Source organism: Penicillium waksmanii (assembly GCF_028829765.1).
Source record: "Penicillium waksmanii strain IBT 27052 chromosome Unknown utg000008l:1.0-5622682.0:1.0-5626561.0, whole genome shotgun sequence".
NCBI classification, from domain to species: domain Eukaryota; kingdom Fungi; phylum Ascomycota; class Eurotiomycetes; order Eurotiales; family Aspergillaceae; genus Penicillium; species Penicillium waksmanii.
Window position 1 is genome coordinate 5,092,842 of NW_026643254.1, and position 12,855 is coordinate 5,105,696.

Genomic DNA, 12,855 nt, shown 5'->3' on the forward strand with positions numbered 1-12,855 from the left:
TCTGTTCCTTTTTAAGTATCATTTTGTGTCGGCATGATCAGATGAAAGACACTTGTGGAGCTGAAAACGCTTATCTAGCTGGGTACTTGTCCGGAAGAACCGTGGGTATGATATTCTGACAAGATGATGGATATCGTGAAGCAGAAGTCGCGCTGTCGGCTCGTCTCCCTGCGTGGTATAGTGAAACTTCCCATGGTTAGTTGACCTCCAAAATATCTTAGTGTTGAGAACGTACTTTCCGGCTCAGGCCATGGCGGCAGCTTTGGATCGCCATCTGCATTAAGACACAGCCAAGGCAATTTGCCGTTGAATACACTACTCGGTCGAGCACCAATTATCAGCAGCTGGCACAAGATGGTCGTTCGTAGCTCACTGTACTCGTAGCCTGGACGAGATTCCCAATGCTAGCCACAATACACTACCCCTATCGGACTTGTGGGAACAGCCGAACCAGGGCTGTGTTTCACTGCCTCTCCATGTCAGCATGATTTCTGATAACTGGGGGTGGTACAGACTTGCCGTCAACATAGTTTGGCATCAGCATGGGCAGATCAGAGACGAGGTAGTAGGCCTCAGCTCGATCACACGTCCGAGGGCCCGGAATCACTCCGTGCTGCAGGGAATGGATGTGGGCCATATCTGCCAATGCATAGCTGTTTCGTCTTTGCTGGTGGTACGCCAGGCAAAACTTCAACCATGTTAGGACAAAGTATTACTGGAGGAGAGATTCAAGGTATTTGGTACAGGGTAAACTAGGAACTGACCTGAAAACGACTGCTCTCACGGTGAGGGATCTGGGGTAGATCCAGTGCTGCGGCTTGCATCGTCACTTGCTCAGCTGCAATCAGAGCTTGACAGAGCTGGCCCTCAGAGTGTGCCAAAATCTCGAACCATTACTGATTGATGCTCTTCTCGGAGAGACCATGGCCATACTCGGGGGCCGTCGATGCTCGGCTTTTCTTCGTTGTCGCTGGATGCTGTGATAGCTCACTTGGCCTAGCATGGGACCGGATGATGCCGTTGTCGAGGCTTCGAATCGGATATAAGACAAGAGGTGCAGAGCCGTCGGGATACGAAGGCTAATATAATCACAGTTAACCTTTGGTCGGACAGGATGAAGCCGGGAGAGATAAAAACATGCTGAAACCCTAATATGACTAATCAAAGGGCACTAAGCCTTCCTAGATTCGTTCCGTCAACGTGAGCGAAATGGGCGTTTCAAGCAGGTGTCTTGGAACAGCGAAATAGAAACGCACTGGGATTCATTGGTCCGGCCCGACGTGCATCCTTAAGTTTTGAGGACAATGGGGAAGTACGGCTCGGTCGTGGCGAGTACCATCTTGAAATTTGTCCTATGACTAGAGGATGCGTCAGCATTCTTTTCCGAAGGACAGAGAGCACGACAAGATAAAACCTCAAGTAAATAACATCTGCACTGAGATCCAAAATGCAGCCCCAGCCGTGGGAATAGGCAGAGGCAACGCACTAGAGTGACTTAGAGGAGATCGAGCGGCTCGTGATCGAACGTTTGCCCTCTGATACAGGGAATCGTTGGCACAGGATGGATGCTCTCCAAATTGCCGCTGATAAAAACTTACGTTAGCTGTTGCTGTTCGCTGCATTCTAGCAAGGTGAAGCGGCTGTGTAAGGGACGACTTCGATCTATCATTAATCATCAGTAGGCAGCTTATGAAGGCTCTTCATAAATCACCGTGCTCGCAGCTTCGATGATTTTGAGGTCATCCAAGGTCCGTCAAATGGTTTCCTAGAGGGATAGCAGAGGAGGACTGATCTTGAGCATATTGCATATCAGCATTATTTCAAATGACAGGGCAGCTACACTCACTTGCTGTTTGAAGACTTCAGCATCGAAAAATGACAGGCTAGTGCGATGCAAAGGGTCAGTTTAATTATAAGTGCATGACTTCGAGGTCAGTCCATACCGAAGTGTTGCTGGCGAAGACGAAAAGCGATCGATATTCTTTGCCCCAGAGTGACAAAGGAATGTTTGAGACCGAATTTTCTGCTGGCGAGGGCTCGTGTATTTATAGCATTCCAGCCAGGCATTCTGCTTGCGTCGACGCGATGATAAGTGTGAATTGTGAGGGCACAAACACAGACCACCAGTGCAGTTGGTTCAACATTTTATTATTGATATGGCACTGTATTTGGAGGCTCTCATTTTTTGGTGGTACAGTCCAAGAAAAGGCTCGTCTCACTGTGATCACCGTTGAAACAGTCGTGGGGCTGTCGCAAAAAGGCATCGATGAGACGTATCAACTTTCACCACCCTGTGTCCGTACTTTGACGCGGTGGGTGGGGCGGCAAACTTCACTAACCAGTGATGAGCGCATCGTTTTATGGAAGAATGCCGCATCAATAATTAAAATCATCAAGTGATGTTTCCCACCTGGCTATCTACTATCCCAAACGCAGGATGTTCCGTGCTCCTTCAGTATTGGTATCTACCTCGTATATATATCAGATAAGATGCATTACGCCTACACAATACCAAGCAGATACAAGCTATGGTGCAGCTTGGGACTGATTCGCACAGCCCACACCTCGCAAAAGAGTTCCTTGTATCGTGAGTGATCCAATAGATCGATTACGTTTCCGTAGATCAATCGTTTCTGCCATCAGCCTCGTCTTTGCGTATAGCAATACTTACATCGATCTCCTGGGAACTAAGTGGACACGGGAAGATGGGTACTACAAGGAAATATGAGCCAAGGGGTGCCATGAATGACCCACAAGTCTTCAGTGGGATGATTGGTTGATATCTGGCCATGGCTCCAGGGAGCCTGTGGGTCGTAAATATGAATGCGATCATTGGATACTATTAATAGAATGATATATGCCAAGGAATATTGAGCCAATCGGTGCCACAAAAGGTCTAGAAGGAAACTGCATGTTCGCCAGACAACTTGCTCGGTGAAGAATCATGGTAGCACGTTGCCAAGCATCAAGCTAGCCAGTAGGGCACTTGAAATTAAATTATGAAGTAAGGGGTGCAGATCTCGCCACTCAAGTCGTACATTTTAGAATGCCAAGCCGAACCCCAGCCTCGTAGTACATATTGTGAGGACTCCCCTTGTACGTTCATTGACTTTACTGACCTCACTCTGGGAATTTATCGCTCTATTTGAATTGGTTGTCATGGCCTGCCACGTTTTAGAGAACATTTCGATGCAACGCCTTTTCAGTTCGGGTTGTGTATGTACTTGGCCTTACAATATTAAATAAAGTCTCGGTCGCTCAGAATCGCCAATAATTGCAAGAGAACTTGTCCTCACAATATATTTGATGGAAAGAGAAAAATAGTCTCATTTTTAGCCCTTTTCAGTCCATACGTAGTTCTTGGGTCCACAGATCTGTTGTTTCAGAGCGAGGAGAAAGGAATTTTTGACTCGTGAATAGCCTTCATTCTCTGGCGCACTTACCCCGGGCACTCTCAAAGGCGGATCATTAAAGTTGATCTCTGCAGTTATCTCGGAAATACTGAAAGCTAAAACACTGAGTGGGGGGTGTCTGGAATATGCTGGCCGGTTTATCTGATGCTAAACGCCTTCGCAGCAAGGTATCGCCAATAGGGACATGGCGATGCCGTGGCTAATGGCTTTCATGTAAAAGAGGTCCGCCCTCCCCTCATATGCCGTCCTCCAAGGTCCATTGTAAATGGAGATCCCACTAAGGATGAATGTGTCATCGATTTATGCAATCGCTGCGGGAGGCTGCTTTTTAGCTCTCTTCCTCATCCAGACCCGAATCACTATGATTGGCTGGATCGAGTCCTGCTCTGTTCTGATCTCTCGGCACCTCACACTTCCTGCTCTTGTCCACAGGCATCGTATTTGGGGCCCCTGGTCCCGGTTGAATGTTCTCATCTATTTTACCTACACTGTGGTCAATATCATTGTGGTATTCTTCCATGCACACTCCGTCGCCCAAGCTGGCCGGAGAGCCGGAGAGCTGGCTCTTATCAATCTTATTTTTCCCCTCTCGGCCACTCACCTCGGTTACCTTGCTGACCTTCTGGGTATCACCTGGCGTACTTGCTGCAAGATTCATCCGGTAACAGGTTGGATGTCTGTCGCTCTGCTGTGTTTTCACGTGGTTGCAGAATGCCAGAGCCGGGGATTCAGTTTTCCTCTTGGGGCATTACGTAACATATCTACCCTAATTGTAAGTTTCCTTCTCGCTGTCATGAATTCAGGGCTAACGCTGATAGGGATCAATCTCTTTAGCCGCTCTTGCCCTCCTTTCTCTCCCCTGGCTTCGCCGACGGTGTTATGAAGTATTTCTCCGAAGCCACCAAGCCCTGACAGCTCTCTTTGTGTATGGCACGTGGCAACATCTCCCAGATCAGAGTCGCTTGCCAAGATTGTACCTTTACGTGCCGCTGGTAATTCTGGCCCTGACTACTCTGCTGGAGATTCTCAACTTCTGTTACACGAACGGGCTATTTTCGGGCCACGGCGCTCCTCGGGCCTTTGTATGTTTCACTCCAGAAGGATCTCTCACACATCCTAAGCTCAGAAAAGCGGCCCAGATTCGTATCGTTCTGCCCCGATCTATCAAGATCGATGCGGGCCAGTATATCAACCTGTGGATGCCGTCAGTTAGATTTTGGTCGTGGCTTCAAACGCACCCTTTCATAGTCACATCGTGGTCGCGCGGAAGACATGACACGATTGAGTTGTTTGTGCAGCCACGCAGTGGCATGACATCAGACCTGCTAAGTCTTGCCGCTAGTGCTCCTGGCTGTCCTGTACCATTCCTGGCCATGTTCACAGGACCACACGGTACCAGTGAGATTGTTGACGGGTATGAAACTGTGCTACTGATTGCGAGTGGTTTTGGGATCGCCGCAACAATTCCGTATCTGAAGAAGATGATACATGGCTATAATACCTGCACACTTCATGTCTGTCGGCTCCATTTGGTGTGGCAGATAGAATCAATTGGTGAGAAGACCCTTCCGTTTCCAGTCAGCCAGCACCAGCACTAACAAATCAGAAATGGTCAGCGCAGCTGAGGACCTGCTCAACCCCCTCCTGGAGGACGATATTATAGATAAAGGCTATGTAAGTCACCGGCTTCAAAATGGAAACTTTGTTTAGTATTGACGGTAAAACGTCTACAGATTCTCAGCATTTCAATCTACGTCGAAAAAGGGCTTGCTCATGATAAGACGCCAATAGGAAAACATGAAAGAGCCTGCTTCTACCAAGGTGCACCCGATTATGACAACATAGTCTCGCTCGAGGCATCGGGAGACCAGATCGAGAGGTTACCGAACATCCGCGATGAACAAGGCCGAATCTTGGTGATGGGTACGTGACCCTACTGTAGCCTGGCTCTATTCTATCGTATACTAATTTCTTTCTAGTTTCAGCAGCAGGTAGTCTCTCAGAGACCAGATCCGAAAGACCGTCAAGGGCATTTTGCATCGTGGCGTGAGGCTTTCGGAGCTGGAGTACCAGCCGGAGTAATTAAATGATAGGGAGTTCGCACGGAGCAAACGCAATAAGTAGTCCCGAGAATATGATGCTAGTTGGAGTTATCTTCCATGCACTTGGAAGAGTAGTAAAAGTGTTGTATTTGGGCAATTGGAATGCGGTTTACGACGGAAAAACTTGCGGATTGGATCTCCGAATCTACCTGATCAGCCGATTTAAATGAGCTACTTAGTCAATTATGAAATTACCGGGGTCAGGCATTACACATAAAAACAGCGGCTAGATCTTTATTGGTGATGCAATTAATTCAACTCTTTTCTATCAGAATCAAAACGCGTATCATTCAATAGCAGACAGAACAAAAGCTTGAACAATGAGGAACAGGAAGATCGTCGGTTACCGTACCGTGCATGGATTTTTTCATCGATCAAATTACCGCTGCTGTGGCTAACAGAGCAGGGGTGCCAATATGGAAATTTGACCTCTGCCTTAATCGTTCTTCATGGGCCCTGGCGTGTACGAGTAGAATGTGCGAGCGGAGATCAACGCGAACCCTGCAAGTCCGATGAGATTCCCAGGGCAGCATGGAATTTCCGTCATCAGTCGTTGCTAGATATTATTAGTACCGTTTGAAAGCACTGTTGTGGAAAAAAACACAAGGGAAACAAACCTCTCTCAGTTCCTCAAAAGAGCTTGCCGAGGCCGTCGCACAGAGAAATTCGATCGCAGCCGGGTAAGTTCGCCAGCGGTCGAGATTATCAATTCCTACTGCCCCATCTTCTTTGATATATTTGTGCGTCAATTCCATCATGATTCTCGAGGCTGGCGCCAAGTGACTGGCTTGAATTGTACCCTGTTGCCGGATAACACAGCAATCGATCCGTGCTGCCGTGCCTCGTTAGGTAGGGTTTTCTTTGGAGATATCAGTGAAATGAACGCACCGATTTTAACGTGCCCATTGAGATTCACGAGGACGCCAGAACAATCCAGAGATGTGTGGTAGAAGTTGTTGGCTATGAGATATGACAGCCCGTCAACGAGCTGTGCGGAATCAGTCAGTTGGCCATCTGACAGATAGGTAAGGTGAGGAACAAACCTGAGACATAATGGCTGCGAGCTCTTGCTCATCTGGAAAGGCTTTGCAAGCGACAATGTGATCCAGGATGAGAGGGTCAAACTCACCCAGCGTGTATAGAATATCCGGGGTGCGAAAACACTCCCGAGTGGAGGCCAGGTTCCTATGGCGCATGGAGCGGAGGTTCCACAGAACCTTGTCAGCGTCCTCAATTAGATACTGGCGAACCGCCCAGATGCCGCGGTCACCAGAGTACCGAACGCATACCGCAACGGGGCCAGCTAGGTCACAATCATAGTACTTTGAAAGTACCCCAAGGAGGTTCATCTCGGACTGTCAGGCCCGAGCCGATAATGCTCTGCCACTGCATAGTCTCCTGGCGAGGTGAGCTTCCAGGCATCAATCGAGTTTTCTTGCCGGTGTGCTCTGAGGTTGGGGAGGTCGCGGACCTCTTTCCAGGTGCGGTTTCCAGATGGAGAGGTGGTGGACCGAGCTTGAGGTCAGTTACCGGTGATACAGACCCGCCCAGGTTCGCCTTTCATGTTGGAGACTACAGAGATGCTCCTTCAAACCCTGATCACATAATCCATTTTGCCAGATATGGTTAATTCCCTACTTTGAATCATGTTTCGGTTTTGAACGGTAACTTTCAAACAGATGAGAGCTGTAATGTTACGTATTAACACTGTTCCAAAAATAACTATGCCCGCCATGCCGTCGTCCAGATTCGAACAACCCCACGCAGGTAAGAATCAACGTCGTGCGAAACCTGATTCTATGGCGGCATAAGATGATCTTGCACGTGGTAAGCGGGCAGAAAGGACTGACTATGTCATAAATGGCCAAACTGGCAATGGCAGCGAGCGTAACACCAATGAAATACGTAGGAAGATCCCCGCAATCAGCCCCGCGCTCTTTGTGACCACCTGGCTGAGACCCCCGCCTTCACATGATGGCGAAATTCCCCTGGGACAATTTTCGACATCTAACCGTCGTCATCTGGACCAAAAGACGTATTCGCAAAGAGCCAAGGAACAGAACTTTCAACTGCGAGATAACTACCAAGACAAACTCTCAAAGTTTCGATCGTACAGCGGGAAGGGGACTGCCCCTGCTTCAGCTGGCGTGATACCACAGCCCGTAGGGTCGAATAAACTGCCTGCAAAACCAACCTACTCGATCATGGGTTCAATTTTATTCCTTGGCAACAATGACGGGCTCCAGGTCGGATACAACCTTGGCTCGATCAACGAAGAATTTCATCTACCGCCAGGTAAGTCAGGCCCCGGCGGGACTAATGGAATCTACTAACCACCGTTCCCTACCTTAGAGCGACCAGAAACACCGTCTAGTCCTTTTTCGAACGTCCCATTCCCGCGGGACCCATACTTTGTCGGTCGTGGCACACTGCTCCGTCAAATTCGCGCGAAAAGTTCAGAGCCTGGGTCGAGAATCGTGCTATTCGGCCTCGGCGGTGTTGGGTGAGTCTGGAGCTACCATGACGTAGGTGTTTACTCACAGCTTGAAGAAAATCACAGCTTGCCATCGAATATTCGTATCGGGTCCGATACGAATCACCGACGACATGGATTTTCTGGATCCATGCGAGTAACAAAGTCCGATTCGAGCAAAGTTTTCGGGACATTGCGGATCAGGTCAAAATCCCCGGGCGCCAGGATTCAAAAGCCAACATATTCAAATTGGTCGAGAATTGGCTCCGAGATGAGAAGAAAGGGAAATGGATTTGTATCCTTGATAATGCTGATGAAGACCAATTTCTGTGCTCGCCTGCGACAGCAGGCAACGCAGCAGGCAACGGAGATGTAACGAAAGAACCAACTCATGCCTCCACGAAGCCATTATTGGAATACATTCCGAGAGTCCAGAATGGATCTGTTATTATTACAAGCCGGAATAGGGAGGTTTCGTTGCAAATGGTCGATCATGACGACCTGGTTGAAGTGAACCCAATGAAACCTTCTGAAGCACTGGAGCTTCTCCAAAAAAAGCTTCTCCAACCAGAAGGGAATCAAGAAAGTCTACAGTTGGTGACTATGTTAGAGTTCATGCCATTAGCAATAATACAGGCGACTCACTACATCCAAAATCGGGCACCTCGCTACTCGATATCACAATACCTAAAAGATTTTCAACAGAGTGACTGGGAAGCGATAAAGCTCCTGAAAGAGGGGGCAAATCATCTCCACCGGGACTGGGAGGCAAAAACCTCGATTCAGGTGACATGGCAAATGTCATTTGATCGTCTTCGCCAAATAAAGCCATCTGCAGCACAGTTACTTTCTTTGATGAGTTTTTTTGATCGGCAAGAGATACCAGATATCCTTCTCAGGAATCGACTCAAGTCCACATCTAGTTCGGAGCTCCTTCATGTTCACAATGACGAGAAATCAGAGTCAGACAAACGCCTCGATTTTGAAGACGATATCGTGACGTTGAAGAATTATTCCTTGATATCTGTTTGTGAAAATACGGCTTCATTTTCGATGCATCGGCTAGTGCAACTGACCACACTTGCGTGGTTGAAATCTCATGGACAGTTAGACCAATGGAGGGAGAAGTCTATTAGCAACATGTGCGAGGAGTTCCCAACTGGCCAATACGAGAACTGGGGGAGATGCAGAATTCTCTTTCCCCACATCAAATCCGCAATGTCACAACGGCTAGAATCATCACCTGAGATTTCACAGCAATGGGCTACGCTGCTTTACAGAGGTGCATGGTATGCGTCCGGGAATGGTAACATTACCGATGCGAAGGAAATGGCCTCAGAGTCAATGAAGCATAGAATGAATCTATTCGGCACAGAGGACGACCAAGCCCTTGAAAGTACAGCGATGTTGGCCACTGCATATGTGCTTGAGGGCCTGTGGAGACAGGCTGAGCTGCTCCAGTTGCAGGTGATGAAAACTCGCAAGGCGAAGCTTGGTGAATACCATCCTCGTACGCTAGAGAGCTTAGCAGACCTAGCATCGACCTATCTGGGCCAGGGCCGATGGAAAGAGGCCGAGCATTTCTATTTACAGGTGACAAAGAGTCATAGGATGAAGCTTGGCGAAGATCATTCTGACACACTAAGGATTGTCGGAAGCCTAGCACAGACATATCAGTACCAAGGTCGATTGAAAGAGGCTGAGTGGTTATCTCTACAGGTGATAGAGACTCGCAAGACGAAGGTTGGCGAAAATCATCCTGACACCTTGAGGAGTATAGGAAACCTGGTGCAGATATATCTGGTTCAGGGCCGATTGGAAGAGGCTGAGCAGCTATCCCTGCAGGTGATAGAGACTCGCAAGATAAAGCTCGGCGAGAATCACCCTGAAACACTGACGGGTATGGGAACCCTGGCATCGATTTACTTGAATCAGGGTCGATGGGAAGAGGCCGAGCAGCTATCTCTACAGGTGATACAAACTCGTAAGATGAAGCTCAGCGAGGAACATCCTGATACACTGACGGCTATGGAAACCCTGGCATCGATTTATCTAAATCAGGGTCTGTGGGAAGAGGCCGAGCAGCTATCTCTGCAGGTGATAGAGACTCGCAAGACAAAACTCGGCGAGAATCATCCCTCTACACTAGGGGGGCATGGGGAATTTGGGATTAATTTACTACAATCAGGGCCGATGGGAAGAGGCCGAGCAGATATCTCGGCAGGTGATGGAGACTCGTAAGACGAAGCTCGGCGAGGATCATCCTGACACGTTAACGAACATGTATAATCTGGCATTAATTTACTCGGAGCAGGGCCGATGGGAAGAGGCCCAGCAGCTAGTTCTGCAAGTGATAGAGTCTAACAAGACGAAGCGAGGCGAGGATCATCCTGACACGTTGGCGATCATGCATAATCTGGGGCTAATCTACTCGAAGCAGGGCCGATGGGAAGAGGCCGAGCAGCTCTTTTTACGGGTGAACAACACACTCAAGATAAAGCTCGGCGAGCATCATCTCTCCACGCTGACTGGTATGAGAAGTCTGGGGTTAATTTACTCGAAGCAGGGCCGATGGAAAGAGGCCAAGCAGCTCTTTTTGCGGTTGAGTGAGACGCTGAAGACAAAACTTGGCGAGAACCATCCTGAGACATTGGCAACTATGTCTGATATCGCGGCGAATTATATGGTTCCGAGACGATGGAAGGAGGCTGAAGAGCTCTTAGCGCAGGTGCTGGATACCCAAAAGCGGGTTCTCGGGATAGCGCATCCTAAGACCCTGATCAGCATGCACAGTCTCGCCCTTGTCTTAATGTATAGGGGTAAAAATGAAGCTGGTGCGCATATGATGGCCGAATGTGCCTTACTGTGCAGCCGACAACTTGGTCCTGATCACCCCACTACTGTATCTTCGATGTCTGCTATAAGCAGGATTCGTGAGCTCAACGACTCAATTATCTGGCGCATCGCATTCGCCGCAAAGAGACAATTTGGGGAACGGGGCCTTCAATTCTTGATTTATTGTTTCTTCTTTGTTTTTACGTTCATATCGCTCGATGCGATGTTTTAACGACTGCGCTGAAGAAAATCGCACGTGCCCTCAGTAGTTGAAGTGTCAGAACAGATAATATCACAGGCGCTTCAGACTTGCTTATCACCTTGTCCCCAGCCAGACCCTCAGGAAGCATCAAGTGCTGCATTAAAGTAACAGCAAGATACCCAATTGATGTGTCGCAGAAGATAGGACTCCATCCGGCAGATTGGACCCGCCTGGCCCCTGGCAAACGGCTTCTTCGCTATGGTTCGCAGTCTCTGAGGGGTAAGGTCTTGGAAATTCCTTTGGAGAATTTCGAGATATTGTCTGTGGTTGACGATCTCCGGGCACAGTGTTACCATAAAAAGTGAGACCTGTGTTGTTGCCGAGCTCTGTCAGCGCTGCCACGTGCTCATTATTGTCATCAAATGGGCCCGCACTTCCTCTTCTCTCTGATATTTCTCTCCCAAGATTGCTCTGGCCTTCCATGACTTCAGCTTCTGGATTCAGAGACATGGCCTCCTGGTCAATGACCCATGTTCAGCCAGCTTCTCCCTGTCGTTGGATAGGTTCACGATATTCGGTCCTAGTTCTGGGGGGCTATTTTGCCGATCAAAAGAGGTCTTGACACATTCACTGCTCGCCTCCTCAAGGGATTCTCTGCGGTTTCCACTGTCTTCGCTAGGATTTTCATGCAGACAAGTACGGTTGAAATTCTCTGTTTGTGGATAGGGATGCTCCATCAGGGGCCCCGGTTGGCAACTAAGACTCTGTCGTTCTTCAGAACCTTTCACGGGCATCCACAACGGTGCATCTGGAACGGTGACTTGTCGATCATTTCGGCTATATAGCCTTTTCTTCTGGCCCAATCTCAGGTGGGCTCTTCCGAAGAGTGTATGCGCCATTATCCTGGAATCTGATATTGCTTTCCCACGGTGGAAACTCCGTCTAGTAAGCTTGCCGGGAAGACTTATTCGAAACTTCCTCCTGCGCCACATTAGATGCGCTCTTTTGAGCTCCTTGAAGGATGACCATGCTTTCCCGACTATAGTCTCATTCTTGGCAACTGCCGCGTACCATAAACCTTGAATATGCTGTGCCTGTCCCAAAACCAGGACTGACGGGTCTTTAACCGAAGGTGTTGATTCTTGCCATTTGTTTAAAATTTCTTGAAGCGCTCGAGTCCGCTGGGTAGCTTTTCCGATTATCTTATTGTTGACTTCAATCACTGTGACTCAGGGATTTGCCGATCAGTCAAGGCACAATCGTTTTTTATACCGGATAAGGCGTAAGGTAACTCACCTTTTGATGCAAGCTGGTTCGAAATTGCAACCATCTCGGCAGTGAACGACAATGTATATAACTCTGTTTGGACATCTCTCTTGTAGTACCAAGGTTGAATCAATTTCTGTGGTAGGCCGGAAATCAGCATATTATGCTGGAAGTCTGACAACTCCGCAGTTGCGTTGAAGTCATGCAGATAATAATGATAGACTTCGGCTTCCTTGAATTCGATCTTGGATCTGTCTGCATTCATAACATCCAGCCAAGTGATGGTCCTCTGCATCGTGCCATTTTCGAGCTGGATGATTTTCGGGCTTGGAGAACCAAAGATGGCATCTATCCCTTTCATAAGATTGACACTGATCATCGGGGCATTGTAAACGACCGCGAGGCTCACATTCTTTTTAAATTGATCCAATATGTCCTGGGATTCTTCTAGGGCGAGGCAAAGTCTTTCTTGCAGCAGTTGGAACTGCTCTAGGAGACTTTCTCTTAGCTCTAGGAAATTGCCTCCTTGGCGGTGATTTAGGCTTTGGTTTTTTTCGGAGAACA

The 12,855-nt window shown here is 48.4% G+C and overlaps 3 protein-coding genes across 3 annotated transcripts; 2 read left to right on the forward strand and 1 right to left on the reverse strand.

The window, feature by feature from the left end:
* Positions 1–3,678: 3,678 nt before the first annotated feature.
* Positions 3,679–5,503, forward strand: N7481_010239 (ferric reductase family protein; the record flags this gene model as incomplete). The annotated part of the gene is made up of 5 exons (XM_057269458.1): positions 3,679–4,185; positions 4,232–4,967; positions 5,020–5,087; positions 5,147–5,329; positions 5,393–5,503. 5 exons carry the CDS (start codon positions 3,679–3,681, stop codon positions 5,501–5,503), a joined length of 1,605 nt encoding a protein of 534 aa, XP_057120135.1.
* A 448-nt stretch (positions 5,504–5,951) lies between these two features.
* On the reverse strand, positions 5,952–6,864 carry N7481_010240 (uncharacterized protein; the record flags this gene model as incomplete). The annotated part of the gene is made up of 4 exons (XM_057269459.1): positions 5,952–6,071; positions 6,133–6,347; positions 6,404–6,503; positions 6,559–6,864. 4 exons carry the CDS (start codon positions 6,862–6,864, stop codon positions 5,952–5,954), a joined length of 741 nt encoding a protein of 246 aa, XP_057120136.1.
* An 855-nt stretch (positions 6,865–7,719) lies between these two features.
* N7481_010241 (tetratricopeptide repeat protein) lies at positions 7,720–11,055 on the forward strand (the record flags this gene model as incomplete). Its single annotated transcript, XM_057269460.1, has 4 exons — positions 7,720–7,810; positions 7,868–8,018; positions 8,066–10,085; positions 10,138–11,055. 4 exons carry the CDS (start codon positions 7,720–7,722, stop codon positions 11,053–11,055), a joined length of 3,180 nt encoding a protein of 1,059 aa, XP_057120137.1.
* Positions 11,056–12,855: the final 1,800 nt, after the last annotated feature.